The sequence below is a fragment of the Squalius cephalus genome (assembly GCF_949319135.1).
Source record: "Squalius cephalus genome assembly, chromosome: 1".
Classification (NCBI taxonomy): domain Eukaryota; kingdom Metazoa; phylum Chordata; class Actinopteri; order Cypriniformes; family Leuciscidae; genus Squalius; species Squalius cephalus.
Window position 1 is genome coordinate 67,215,975 of NC_137122.1, and position 13,986 is coordinate 67,229,960.

Here is a 13,986-nt window from a genome sequence, read left to right on the forward strand (position 1 = left end):
TATCGGTTGGATCGGTTCCATGTGATATAATTAAATCGAGTGTATGATTAAAACGATGAGTTGGTCCGGTAACGTTTTGCTTAACCCCAAAGGAGTTTAATAAATCTATAAACGCAGCCCCTAACGCATCATTTTGATTATCTACGTGTATGTTAAAATCTCCAACAATTAATGCTTTATCGACATTGACCAATAGGTCTGAGAGAAAATCTGCAAATTCTTTTAGAAAATCAGCGTAAGGCCCTGGCGGTCTGTATACGGTAGCCAAGGCTAAAGATAATAAGGATGTTTTTTTAGCATCTAAGAGCGTAACATTTAGTACAAGTACTTCAAATGAAATAAACTTATAACCCGTTTTCTGAGTAACACTAAGAATATCTCTATAGATTGTTGCAACACCACCACCACGACCAATCAGACGGGGCTCATGTTTATAGGAGTATCCTGATGGAGTAGACTCATTTAGACCGAAATAATCATTTGGTTTAAGCCAGGTTTCAGTAAGGCAAAGTACATCGATGCTATTATCTGTGACTATTTCATTTACAATAATTGCCTTAGGTGTGAGTGATCTAATGTTTAAAAGACCTAGCTTTAGAAATTGTTTTTGTTTACTAATAGCAACATTTTCTGTTTTAATAACAATTAGATTTTTCCTAGATCCTGCAGTAGATTTATGATTTGAACGCACTAAACGAGGAATAGACACAATTTCTATGCAATGTTCTACACTAGTATTTATATCAGTTAATTTGGTGCAGCAGAGACTATGATTTGGGCTTTTGGTTACTAGTCAAAAGGGATTTAACATTTTGGAGATGTTATCCGACAGAAGATCCGCTCCGAATCTGCTTGGGTGTAAGCCATCAGCACGGAAAAGCCTAGGACGCTCCCAAAACAGATTCCAATTATTTACAAAGAGCAGTTTCTGCTCATTGCACCATGACGTTAACCATTCATTTAGCGCGAATAATCTACTAAACTTTTCATGTCCTAGACGGTACGTGGGAAGCGGTCCTAACACAATGATCGTTATATCAGGCGATGTGCTGCGTACCGTATCGATCAGATTCCTGAAGTCTTTCTTCAGAACTTCCGGGGATGCTAACTAGGGATGTCCCGATCCGATCACATGATCGGAAATCGTGCCCGATCACGTGTTTTCAGACTCGATCGGAATCGGACGTTACCTCCCGATCAGGACTCGGATATATATATATTCTCATTATTTTTTAACACATCAATATTTATGCGGTTGCACAGAGTTACACCGGTTTCACACTGCACGCGTTAGTAAGCAGCGCAGGAGCAGTGTATGGTGAGCAGGAGCAGGACACGTGCGTTTTGCTTTCACACTGGCAGCGTTTGTCACGCGCGGCTGAACCGCGGGTTGTGTAGGCCACAGACAGAGTACTCCATAATGGATAAGTTGGCATTGCTTTTTTTCGTTTTCAAATACATTTAAGAGAAAAGACTTGTCAAGAAGCTTATTTTATTAATAATTTCATTTATATAACTTTTGTTTCATCTTTAATTTTATTGTTATGGCAACAAGTTTGTTTTTGGACATTTGTTTTCTTTTTAAATTGCTGTTGGTCATTTGATTGACTGTTTAAAACACAATAGATATCATCAATGCACTTTTTGGATAAAACTGCGGTGTATTTTGGCCATGATCAAAGTATTGTCACTTTAATTCAGCAAAAGCGGCGCAGCAAAAATAGACTCGGCGCCGAAACGATCGCGGCACTGCTGTTCTGCTCTACAACGCACTGCGGCGCGCGGTGTGAATGCTCTAAAGCCTGGTTTAATCTGGTAACATGGGCGGCGAAAAAAAATACGCGCTGCATGCTCTGCTAACAGTGCAGTGTGAAACCGGTGTAAGAGTTAGGAGTGCAGTTCCTAAAAGCACATTACTGGCTTTGCAAACACTGTAGCACTTTTATTTTTTATTTGTTCACATGCCTGCCGGGTATTTTAAGTTGAGGTGCTATTTGTTTATATATTAGACTTTTTTTATATTTACTGTTGCACTAAAGTCCAAAAGTGAAGAATTTATTACTTGATTGTTCAAGCTACCTCACAGAAGTGCTCTGTTTGTTAACAGAGTTGTTGAATGTTAAAATAAGGTGAATTAAATAAAAAATAAGGAACATCCTGGATCTGTTTTTTCGCTCTTCTTTATTCTTTTTTTATGTATTAAGTATCGGATCGGGACTCGGTATCGGCAGATACTCAAAATCAAATGACTCGGACTCGGACTCGAGGGCAAAAAAACCTGATCGGGACATCCCTAATGCTAACAATATTAATACTAATTTATGACTGAAGTCTTAGATATAATCCGTCTTTTTAGTGGTACGGGTGTAGAGTAGACGCACGCAAGGGCGGAATTGTCAATCACACATTGGGGGGGACAGCTGTGGGACTTTATGTGTTGGCGCATGCACACATTTTTTTAATCAAAATAAAAGAAAAGTCAGAGTCCGAACACTTACCAGCATACAACAGTCATGCTGTTAAAGTGTACTTGGTACTTCTAGGGGGGTCCGGGGGCATGCTCCCCCGGAAGAAAATTTTGTACATTTTAAAGGTAAATTCATTAATCTGGTGCACTTTGAGTCACCCGAATCCACTGTTAAAAATAAATAATCCACCCGCAAACCGCCCGAACCTATGATATTCTCTGATTTAGATATCTGCAGCTGATCATCACATTACAATTATTCAGATTCTCAGTGTTAAGCATGATGATATGGTAACATATCACACTGAAGTAGGCTGATTTAAAATGAACATTTATTTAAAATAAAAGTTCTTCTTTTGCCAAAATTATATTTCCTTAATAGCCTAAACAGAGGCTTAACTCAGTTTGGGCCATGCAAATTATGGGAGTTTCCCGGGAGAAATAACAAACCGGGAGGGGTCCGGGAGATAGGGCTAAAAAACGGGAGAAACCCGGGAAAAACGGGAGTGTTGACAGGTATGGCCAAATGTCTGTCAGATTTCGCGCTCCTAACTCTTCTTCTGTTTGGTTTTTCCTAACTCACTGACGGTGCACGAGCTACTTAAGGTATAGGGAAAACATGACATGGATTTCAGGAGAAATAGTTTTTGTTAATGTATAGTGTAAGGCCAGTCGAATGAATTTGGGAAATGGACCGGCCGGGATTTTATATTTTCGGAGCTCGAAAGAAAGACGTATTTGCAATCACATCGATATCTCCCACATAATCATACAGTATGATCAAATATTGGGGGGGACAACTTGTCCTTCTTTGAATATTGGGGGGGACGTGTCCCCCTGTCCCCCCATAGAATTACGCCTATGGACGCACGATAGGCGAAAAATGTTTGTAAGTGAGTGTTGAGAAGACGCGTTCAGCCGTGATCCACGGACGTAACCTATAAGAGTATCCAGCGTTGGATCACTAACAGGCTTGAGACGCGTCTGCTCAACAGTCCGCATTGTAACTATGAGGTTTGAGCAGTAGTGCTTCTCAGTGAGGAAAAGTAGAAAATGTTTGTTATAAGTAAGTTTAAAGAGTAAAATCAAGAATTATAAATCAAATCGATGGAGCTCCAAAGACAACAACGCGTTCAGACGCGACGCATGCGCATATAGCAATGAATGAATGGAATTTTTTCCTCTCTAGTGCTGAAGCGCACAGGGGGATGTCCGTAGCCAACAGCGGGAAATCGTGCAATCCGCTGAGGCACTCAACCGAACCGCCATGTGTGAAAACAGCTGTTTTTTTTTGTTTTTTCTTCTGAGGTGATCCTGCTGTAGCATGCCATGACACGCAACACGAAGGTGGGAGCTTCTTCCAAAAAGAATACTCAAAGTTGTCTCTTCTTTAGAAGTAAGACTGCTGGAACAGAAGCAAAGCGAAGCGAAATGCAAAGATGAGTTGCACCTTCTGCTCATTATATGCCCGCACTGCGTGATAGAAGCAGCTGGCGCAATTATCGCATGCCAATGTGCATTGGCTCATTTAGTTTCTCTCGAAGTAGATTGGTCTCTCTGCGAAAATCCCATTTCTGTCGGATCCATCCGACGAACGTTGGAGTGACCGACATGAAAGGGAACATGATGATTCCTATGTGTATACCAAGTATTTATAACTGGTGTGAATAATGTTGAATTACAACAAAAGTTTCACCCTTTGATACCAGTGTACTTACATTGTAACTCCTCAGGAACTGTCTACTTACTATAAAGTGTAAAACGGTCACAACTCACTGTGTAATATGCAAAACCTAAACCTCTGTGTAACACTATAACAACAGTGTACTTACATGGTAACTCCTCAGGAACAGTCAACTTAATATATTGTGTAATTGTTAAGGTAATTGTTGTGTACCATCAGTGTTGTTACATGATAGTTTCATAGGAACTTTCCACTTAAATTGTGAAATGTTACATGTTAATTCCACAGGAACTGTCCACTTAAAAGTAGTTTAACAATTGCATAGGTGAAATGCACAAGTATTAAACCTTGATCACTTCTCAGTAAATAAAGTATATATGACTGCAAAAAGAGAAAAAAAAGCAGTAAAGCTAAACAATGTTTATTAATACACATTGCACTCAACAGTGCAACAGATTCTGAAGTAAAACTTCAGTGTACCTGCAGCTGGGTTAACACTAGAACAGCACAAGGTCCTTTAGACTGCCTAAAATAAAAATAGAAAAACTCTGCCACTGTGAAATTAAATCTGCTTTTAACATACTGACATGGTTGGAAATTAATACATTTACAGTGAGGAAAATAAGTATTTGAACACCCTGCTATTTTGCAAGTTCTCGCACTTAGAAATCATGGAGGGGTCTGAAATTGTCATCGTAGGTGCATGTCCACTGTGAGAGACATAATCTAAAAAAAAAATCCAGAAATCACAATGTATGATTTTTTAACTATTTATTTGTATGATACAGCTGCAAATAAGTATTTGAACACCTGAGAAAATCAATGTTAATATTTGGTACAGTAGCCTTTGTTTGCAATTACAGAGGTCAAACGTTTCCTGTAGTTTTTCACCAGGTTTGCACACACTGCAGGAGGGATTTTGGCCCACTCCTCCACACAGATCTTCTCTAGATCAGTCAGGTTTCTGGGCTGTCGCTGAGAAACACGGAGTTTGAGCTCCCTCCAAAGATTCTCTATTGGGTTTAGGTCTGGAGACTGGCTAGGCCACGCCAGAACCTTGATATGCTTCTTACAGAGCCACTCCTTGGTTATCCTGGCTGTGTGCTTCGGGTCATTGTCATGTTGGAAGACCCAGCCTCGACCCATCTTCAATGCTCTAACTGATGGAAGAAGGTTGTTCCCCAAAATCTCGCAATACATGGCCCCGGTCATCCTCTCCTTAATACAGTGCAGTCGCCCTGTCCCATGTGCAGAAACACACCCCCAAAGCATGATGCTACCACCCCCATGCTTCACAGTAGGGATGGTGTTCTTGGGATGGTACTCATTCTTCTTCCTCCAAACACGTTTAGTGGAATTATGACCAAAAAGTTCTATTTTGGTCTCATCTGACCACATGACTTTCTCCCATGACTCCTCTGGATCATCCAAATGGTAATTGGCAAACTTAAGACGGGCCTTGACATGTGCTGGTTTAAGCAGGGGAACCTTCCGTGCCATGCATGATTTCAAACCATGACGTCTTATTGTATTACCAACAGTAACCTTGGAAACGGTGGTCCCAGCTCTTTTCAGGTCATTGACCAGCTCCTCCCGTGTAGTTCTGGGCTGATTTCTCACCTTTCTTAGGATCATTGAGACCCCACGAGGTGAGATCTTGCATGGAGCCCCAGTCCGAGGGAGATTGACAGTCATGTTTAGCTTCTTCCATTTTCTAATGATTGCTCCAACAGTGGACCTTTTTTCACCAAGCTGCTTGGCAATTTCCCCGTAGCCCTTTCCAGCCTTGTGGAGGTGTACAATTTTGTCTCTAGTGTCTTTGGACAGCTCTTTGGTCTTGGCCATGTTAGTAGTTGGATTCTTACTGATTGTATAGGGTGGAAAGGTGTCTTTATGCAGCTAACAACCTCAAACAGGTGCATCTAATTTAGGATAATAAATGGAGTGGAGGTGGACATTTTAAAGGCAGATTAACAGGTCTTTGAGGGTCAGAATTCTAGCTGATAGACAGGTGTTCAAATACTTATTTGCAGCTGTATCATACAAATAAATAGTTAAAAAATCATATATTGTGATTTCTGGATTTTTTTTTTTAGATTATGTCTCTCACAGTGGACATGCACCTACGATGACAATTTCAGACCCCTCCATGATTTCCAAGTGGGAGAACTTGCAAAATAGCAGGGTGTTCAAATACTTATTTTCCTCACTGTATATCCAAACTGGTAACTGTAGTATTTAATATTGCATGTGGAAGTGGAACAACTTGTGTAAATACATATTGTTGTTACAAATTGTAGGTACTGTAACTGTTTATTAAAGTCAAGCGTTTTGTTTAATTATCAATTGTACGTTACAGCATAAATTTGCTGCATTCCATTTGAGCCGCTGCACAGACGACACAACTTATGAAGGAAGACTGTCAGCCGATCGCACCAGAAAATGAAGATGATGAAGCTCGTCTTTAATCTGCTAAATTATTGTTTTGTGAATCATTCACGAAATTGAGATGACTGACAGTGATACCCGGCAATAGCAACGGAAGACATTTTTCAAAACAAATCGAACAAACCAGAAAAAGACTTTCAATAGCCTACAGTAGGCTATTGCTTTCACACACACACACACACACACAAAAAAGAATAAAAGAACACTCCCAAAAGAGCACATTTCAAGGTTTAAATAAAGTGTCGGGACAGTTTATTTATTTAAAACAGGGTTGCATCGAGTTTAGAGTTTATTCCCTTTGCGATGCAAAATAAGAAACACAGAATCTTATTCTTGCGACATTTTACATGTGTATTGCCAACGAAATTGCAGCTAAGTTAAAAAATTAAAACGGTACAAAACGAAAATAGTTCAAAGCAACATAAATTAAGAACAGGTGTTTTTCTTTGCCTCTCTCTCGCGCTGGATCTCTTTTGAGTAAGTTTATTTTGTCTCCCTCACTGCGCGTGCCGGGTCTTTCTCGAAATTTCAGGGTAAAAACACACCATACAGCTGATAATACTGTTGGCGCTGCGTGTCATCCACACAAATCACGAAAGAAAAAACTGTAAGAAAAATACCTTTGTTGCTTCAGACACTGCATGCCTTGCTGAATTCGGCTTACAGTAAAACGAGGTTGATCGCGAATTAAAGAACTCTGTATCTGCTAAACTGAAATGAGTGGAAAACCTTTAAATACAATAAATAAAACTACAATATTTATAATTGAATAATATATAGGGCCTACATATGGACTTTTGCAGATTTTGAGATTTATCCTTAAAAGAATTTTGCCTTTGCCTGCTCATCAGGCTGGCTATCCGACACTCTCCATATGAAAGACGGAACATTAACCCCCTGAGGTCGGCAATCACGCCGGCGTGATCTGCTCGTTTTTTTTTTTTTATCAGTGCAAAATACTCTGTTGATTTTGATTTTACATACTTGTGTTGTACATCATTCAAAGCTGTTAAATGTCTTCTTTTATTTGTGTACACTCATAATAAAAACAAAATGTTGTGTTTTCCGTAAAACAAAGAAAATAAACATGATGCGCGTTCTGCCGTCTCTCTCACTGTGAAACTCATTTTGAAACGCGACAGAAAATGACCTGTAACTCAGCGAATGTTTGTCACACAGACATAAAACGCATGTCTATACAACGCTTGGAATCTCTATTTTTAAAGTATGTAAATTATATAAAAAACAAATATTATATTTTTAAGTAATCCATACGAAAGCAGCGGCATGTACAGTTTCTCAAACGCGTCCTAATTAACTATAATGTGACCACACCCACGCGCGCACGAGCGATTGACATGCAAATGATCCATGCGGAGAAACACAGACCTGTAAACGCCCTCATCACCTCAAAACAAAGAAGCAGAGACTTCTTAACTTACTCTTCTCTGCTTTCATCGGGTTTGGACAACTGTAAGCTGTGCTGTGCTGTGCTGTTTACCTTGAATTTACCTCAGATTTACCTCAGAAGAACGCGATTTGACGATGAGACGATTTTTAAGGTAAGACATGTTAAACTGGTCGTGCCAGATTAAAATGTATGTTATGAAATGAGTTTGGAGTAAAAACATGAACTAAGCCTAATGTCATATATGTAGCCTACATGTAGGCCTATATATAGACAGAAACATGAAATGTGAACTGGTAGGCAACCTTTCAGTGCTTGTATACATGTTCGACACGAGGATGTTTTTATATTCTATAATAAAACACAGCATGGTAAAAGTAGAAAAATATATATGTATGTGTGTGTGTGTGTGTGTGTGTGTGTGTGTGTGTGTGTGTGTGTGTGTGTGTGTGTGTATTCTGTACATTTTAAAAAGCTATTTTAACCTGAAAAATCTAAAATGTATTCCCCAAATTGTGCAGCATAATTTCTCTTGATATTAGCATGTTCACAGCTGTTTTGTTGTTGTTTTTAGAGGAACAAGATGCCACTGATAAGTCCTGCTGACTTCAACATTCACATAAGTCTCCATACATGAACATGCTAAAGTGAAAAATCAAACACCATGGAAATGAAAGGTATGTACTATGTTTCAGGAATGGCACAAAGGTGTGTGACAGTTCAAGTCTCTGTCTTTAGTTCAGTGTGTTAAATAATGTGGTTTTTTTTCATAATCTTTGGATTATGTTGTGTTGTAAATAAATTAAAAACAATCAAAAAGCCATTCTTTTTTAAATCTCCTCATTCTTTGTGCAAGGTTGCTCAGAATGATAGGGGCCTGATAGCTCCTAATAGGGCCGTTAGGGGAGGTTCTTTGTCTTTCTCAGGTGAGAAAAGCTTACATATTAATGAGCTCTCGCATAAGGCTTTTTCACACAAAACACGTCGTAAAATTTTTAAATCAATATATTGTCTTCTCTGAATGAGCAGTCAGGGTGATTTTCACATAGTTTTGAAGCAAATATTCTAGGCTACGTCATACAATTTTCAAAAGTCTTATGAAGAAATAATCAGTATGGGTTTCATGAGCTTATTTCAGTGACAAATGTTTTTTGTTTTTTCACAAACCACGCATAAATGTTATTATCTCAAAACTACAAACTTTTATATACTTGCTGCTGATATATTATTGTAGCAGAGTTTGTGCTGAATACAGTGTAATCAGACTTTAGCCATGAAAATGTCACAAGTAACAGAAATAAGCACAAATGTCAGAGCATGTCAGAACACCTCCAGGGCCCAGAAAACAGCTCAGACCCCAGAGGGTTAACACCTCTTGTCCTGCACCCCCACGATAAAGCCACTATACTGCCTTCTCCAACCCCCCCACAGGCTATCTGAGACTGCAAAACAAAGAGTTTGCAATTCACACTTAAATTAGCTATTCTTGACATTAGCAATAGGCTATTCAAGTGTTGATAATGAAGGAATTAAATAATTTAGGCTATGTAGTAATATTTCTGTCATAAATGTTTATTACTAAATATTTAATTATTTCAATAATTGAAGAATTAAAACGGTACTTCAGTTTGGGCCAGCTTTTTCCAAACAAAACTAAATACAATCTTCAAACGCATGTTCATTTGTTGTCATGAACAAAATGTTCAACTCAATATTAAATTCCACAGTGATCTTTGAATCCTTACAACCAGGGTGCGATTTGTGAATAAAGTTTATTTTTTTTATTTTTTTTTTATTTAAATAAATCTCGAACCACAGTGCTTCATGCTGCTGTTAAACTAAATAACATTTATAGAATAATTATGAACTTAAATGAAACAATATCGCAACATTGACAAATACATTTATTTGATCTGCTTTTACAATTTAATTCAGGGCGATTTAGCCTACATTTAATTAGAGCGAGATTTTCACCCTTTCCTTGTCCTTTCCTCATTGGGAAGCGCTCACATGATAGCTAAACATGTTTGAGTAGATCCTCTGTACCTCTCGGTTTCATATGGATTTCATAATCAGGCTTTAGACATAGCCGATTAATTTCGTATCGTGACTGAGCTGAGGCAAGTGGCGTTCGGTTCATTTTTTTGACGTGCAGTTCCCGGAGACAGAGGCGACAGACAAACTTTTGTCGTTAGCCTAATATGAATAAAAGTTTACAGTTTTGAACGATGTAGGCTACTCTACTCTTATCTGTATGACCGAAAAACTACAGAGTAGCCTATTAAGTTATTTTAGCTGTTAAGAGAAACATAAATCCAAATGAACGCGCCGTCGCGTTTGCCGAACACTAATTCAACATGCCAGAATAAAACCCGACTTCAGAACAATGCATAGCGCCACTCGTCGTGGTGTGCCAAAACACTTAATTATAAACTTCAATATTTCATTCAAAACAATCTCAAACCGCTTTGTGACATTTTGAAAAGCCGTGAAAGCATTTCGTCCACTGGAACCATGAACGTAGCAGAATACTGGTTCTGATTTTATTGTTTGTCGTTTAAACGTGCCTGTTGCATATCTTTATTTGATATATTTGATATGGTTTATTGGTGAAGTAGCAATATATATATATATATATATATATATATATATATATATATATATATATATATATATATATATAACATAACTGCTTTTGAAATTACGATTGGTATTATTATAGGCTACAGATGTAAAGTCATTGCATAATATTTGTTTCTTAGTGTAAAATGGAAATGCATGGTAATTTTATTTTATAAATATAAGCAAAAAACTATGGTGTAACTGTGGTGAGTTTTAGACTACACAAATCTCTCTGCATCAATAATAGGCTATAAAATGCATTAATAGGCTAATATAAAAATGACAATAGTCCAAGTTGGTTTGGGATTTGAACCCGTGTCATCTAAATGATTGAAACGTACGTTCTACCACTTGGCCATGAATTTACTCATTGCGAAAAACCCAAACATTCCAATGTGTGTTCGCTCACACGAGCGAGAAGCGCTCTTCATTCGTCTCATTCCTCAATAGAATAGTACAAATAATCAGCTTCATTACACATAATTTACTTTTGTTTGTTATTTTTGGTATTAAATTTGTTTTTGTGTTTTTGTGTGTGTGTGTGTGTGTGTGTGTGTGTGTGTGTGTGTGAGTGTTTGTTTTTTATCGCACTGCTCCCCGGGGAATAGGCTTGTCGCCCACCGACGTCTAGGCCTACAATATGAAATAAAGGTTATATTGTTATCGTCTTTATTTTTAACTTGTTATTCTATTTTTCTGGCCTTATAAAAATTTTCTATTCTGTTTACCATAGTTGTAGTATTTCATCCTTACTGTAAATTGGCATTAACCCCACTTAAGGCAATTGAAAAAAATGCAGCAATTGCTGCTGTTTTGCACAATATCCCTTTGCGCCACCTGGCGGTCATTTTGCGAATGACTTTGAAATGCGACTGGTTTATTTTTGCCGCGGTAGTTTTGCCGCGGTGGCTGGCGCGGCGGTAATAGGCATTCTGGTTGAGTACCATCTGTACATAATTCCTGTTACACGTGTACTTACTGAAGTGAAAAAAGTGTTGTTACCAATGTCCTGTTACACATTTGTACTTACACATACCATTCCGTGGGTTGTTACATATGTGTAGTTACACAAATATTACAGCTGTAGATACCATGCAATTTTTTTATTTCTTAAGAATGAGTATTGAATATATGAACACATATATGGTACTGTATATATTTAAAGTTTGGTTAAAAGTACAGTAAGTTTCTACTGTGTCTGCAGGACTCGATGTATGATCGGACACAGTGGCACTCAGTGGCGGAGCAGCAGGCCTGTTTGCAGGAGGAAACACACTTTCTGCTGGAGTTCGCTGGCTCTGACTCTGTGTCTTCACACACCGCCTCTATAGAGCACCTGCAGCGGGTGGCCAGGGTTCGACTGGGCCTGGATGTGGCCGCTGACCTGCTAGTCAACAGAGGGACCAGTGCTGGTAAATGCTTTAGTACTCATTTTTACTAGCTTGGCATGACTTGGGGGTGCCATGCTTTCAAAAAGTTTGGGAACCACTGTTCTAAGGGTGTTGTTGAAAGTAAACTGAATGTCCTTGTTTACAACCTTGTTTCGGTCCCTTTCAATAAAAAAAAGTTGCTACTGTATCTTGTCGGCATTTAATGTTGCCATTGGGGATGATTGACTGATTTCGATCATTGACAGGTCTCAAAAAACGAGTACTCGGGGGGTGGAGCTTGTCCGTCATGAAAATGAAAGTATTTTAAGAATTACGAAAATTAATGTCGACAAATAAAAAATATGACACAAAAAAAAACACTGCTAGATGCATCAATATTACGGAAAAAGAGACTCCACTAAATGATCTCCAGTAAACTGCAGCCCGTTCTATGACACGTCCTATTAGATTAATAATCAGATATCCTAGATACATAACATTAATGTAATATTACAACTTGCATCTGCACAAAAGGACACGAATGCGCATGTGAACTAGTTTTTTTACAGTCAATGGTTTGAAAGGGAAACTCTGGATGCGCTCTTCCATTAACAATGCTGATACACGGGCAACTAAAGCACATTTACAACATTCTATCACAATCGTGTTCTCATTATAATGCTGAATATGGCATGTATATTGGCGCTGCACATCTTGCACTTCATTTTATTTTTCATGACAGAAAGTGTTTACAGTCATCACTGTGTGTTTTCGAAGCCATTACTAGAAACAACTTTGACAAAAATATATAGTTTACTGTTTTGCTTAGTAGTTATTAAACTCAACCAAAAGCATCTTATTTGATATTAATCAGATATAGACAAAAAGTAATTTTACAACTTGCATCTGCACAAAAAGACGCAAATGCGTACATGAGCTTGACCGTGCTAGTCTGATGTTGTGGACGTGCTCTTTAACAGTGCGCTGAAAAACTAAAGCACAGAGAATTTACAACATTCTATTCCAATCAGTGTGAGGTTTTGAGGAAGGAGGACCCAAAATCAAAAGAATGCTTATTTCAGTTTATTGAAACAGTAATACAGTTGAAGCTGCATGGCTCCTGAACAGATAAACAGCAGCGAAGAGAATAGGCAGGCAGGCAGGGATAATCAAATCCCAATCATGAGGTGAGAATCAGTATCAGATAAGCAGGGTAATTAGGCGAGGAGCAAACAGAACCAACAGGGACATCCCAACTCACAATCAGAAACAGGCAGTAGTTCACAGCAGAAATCAGTCCAGAAAGGCAAATGGTAACCCAGGGAAATCCAAACTCCAGTATCAGTAACAGTCCTAATGATCAGCAGTGATAGAATAGTCCAAGACCAGTGAATGCTGGAGAGGAACAGGGAACCGCAACACAACTGGGCAGAGAGAAATGTTAAATAAAAAGAATACAAAACCAAATAAAACTACTAAACAAGGAAAAAAACGGCAAGTGACCAGCAAAAGGTATAGAACATACTGGCAGAGAACAAAGGGAAAGAAATCATAAATGTAGCTGAAAAATGAAAGGGGAGACAGGTGCATTGCGGATGCCACAAACGAGCAGATGCACTGATTACGAAACACAAACAGCTGTGCGCAAATGCATTTGGAAAAGATCCTGAGAGTCCTGAGAATCGTGTTCTCATTATAATGCTAGGCTATGTATATGATAGATTGGTGCTGCATATTTTGCACTTAACTGCAAATCATGAACAAAGTGATTCCAGGCATCACTGCAGTGCAGGCTTTCAAATCCAGTTTCACTTTATTTCGCCGGTCTGGAAGGCGTTCTGTCTAACACTAAGAAATTAGATCTCAGGAACTGCCCCAAATGCCTCAATAACCAATCAAACGTCACTCATGAGTACTTGAGCCTGAAAACTTGCCATGAAAGGATAGAACACTTTTTATTAACTGAAACTGAGAATTGGTGAATAAT

General features: G+C 38.5%; 1 protein-coding gene across 1 annotated transcript in view; it reads left to right on the plus strand.

Moving 5' to 3' along the window:
• Window positions 1–13,986, plus strand: part of LOC307171873 (E3 ubiquitin-protein ligase rnf213-alpha-like) — a 165,400-nt gene that overhangs the window by 111,384 nt on the left and 40,030 nt on the right. The window contains exon 43 of the mRNA XM_079893804.1: window positions 11,834–12,041. Coding sequence (XP_079749930.1) covers window positions 11,834–12,041 — 208 coding nt within the window. The remainder of the gene's footprint in view (window positions 1–11,833; window positions 12,042–13,986) is intronic.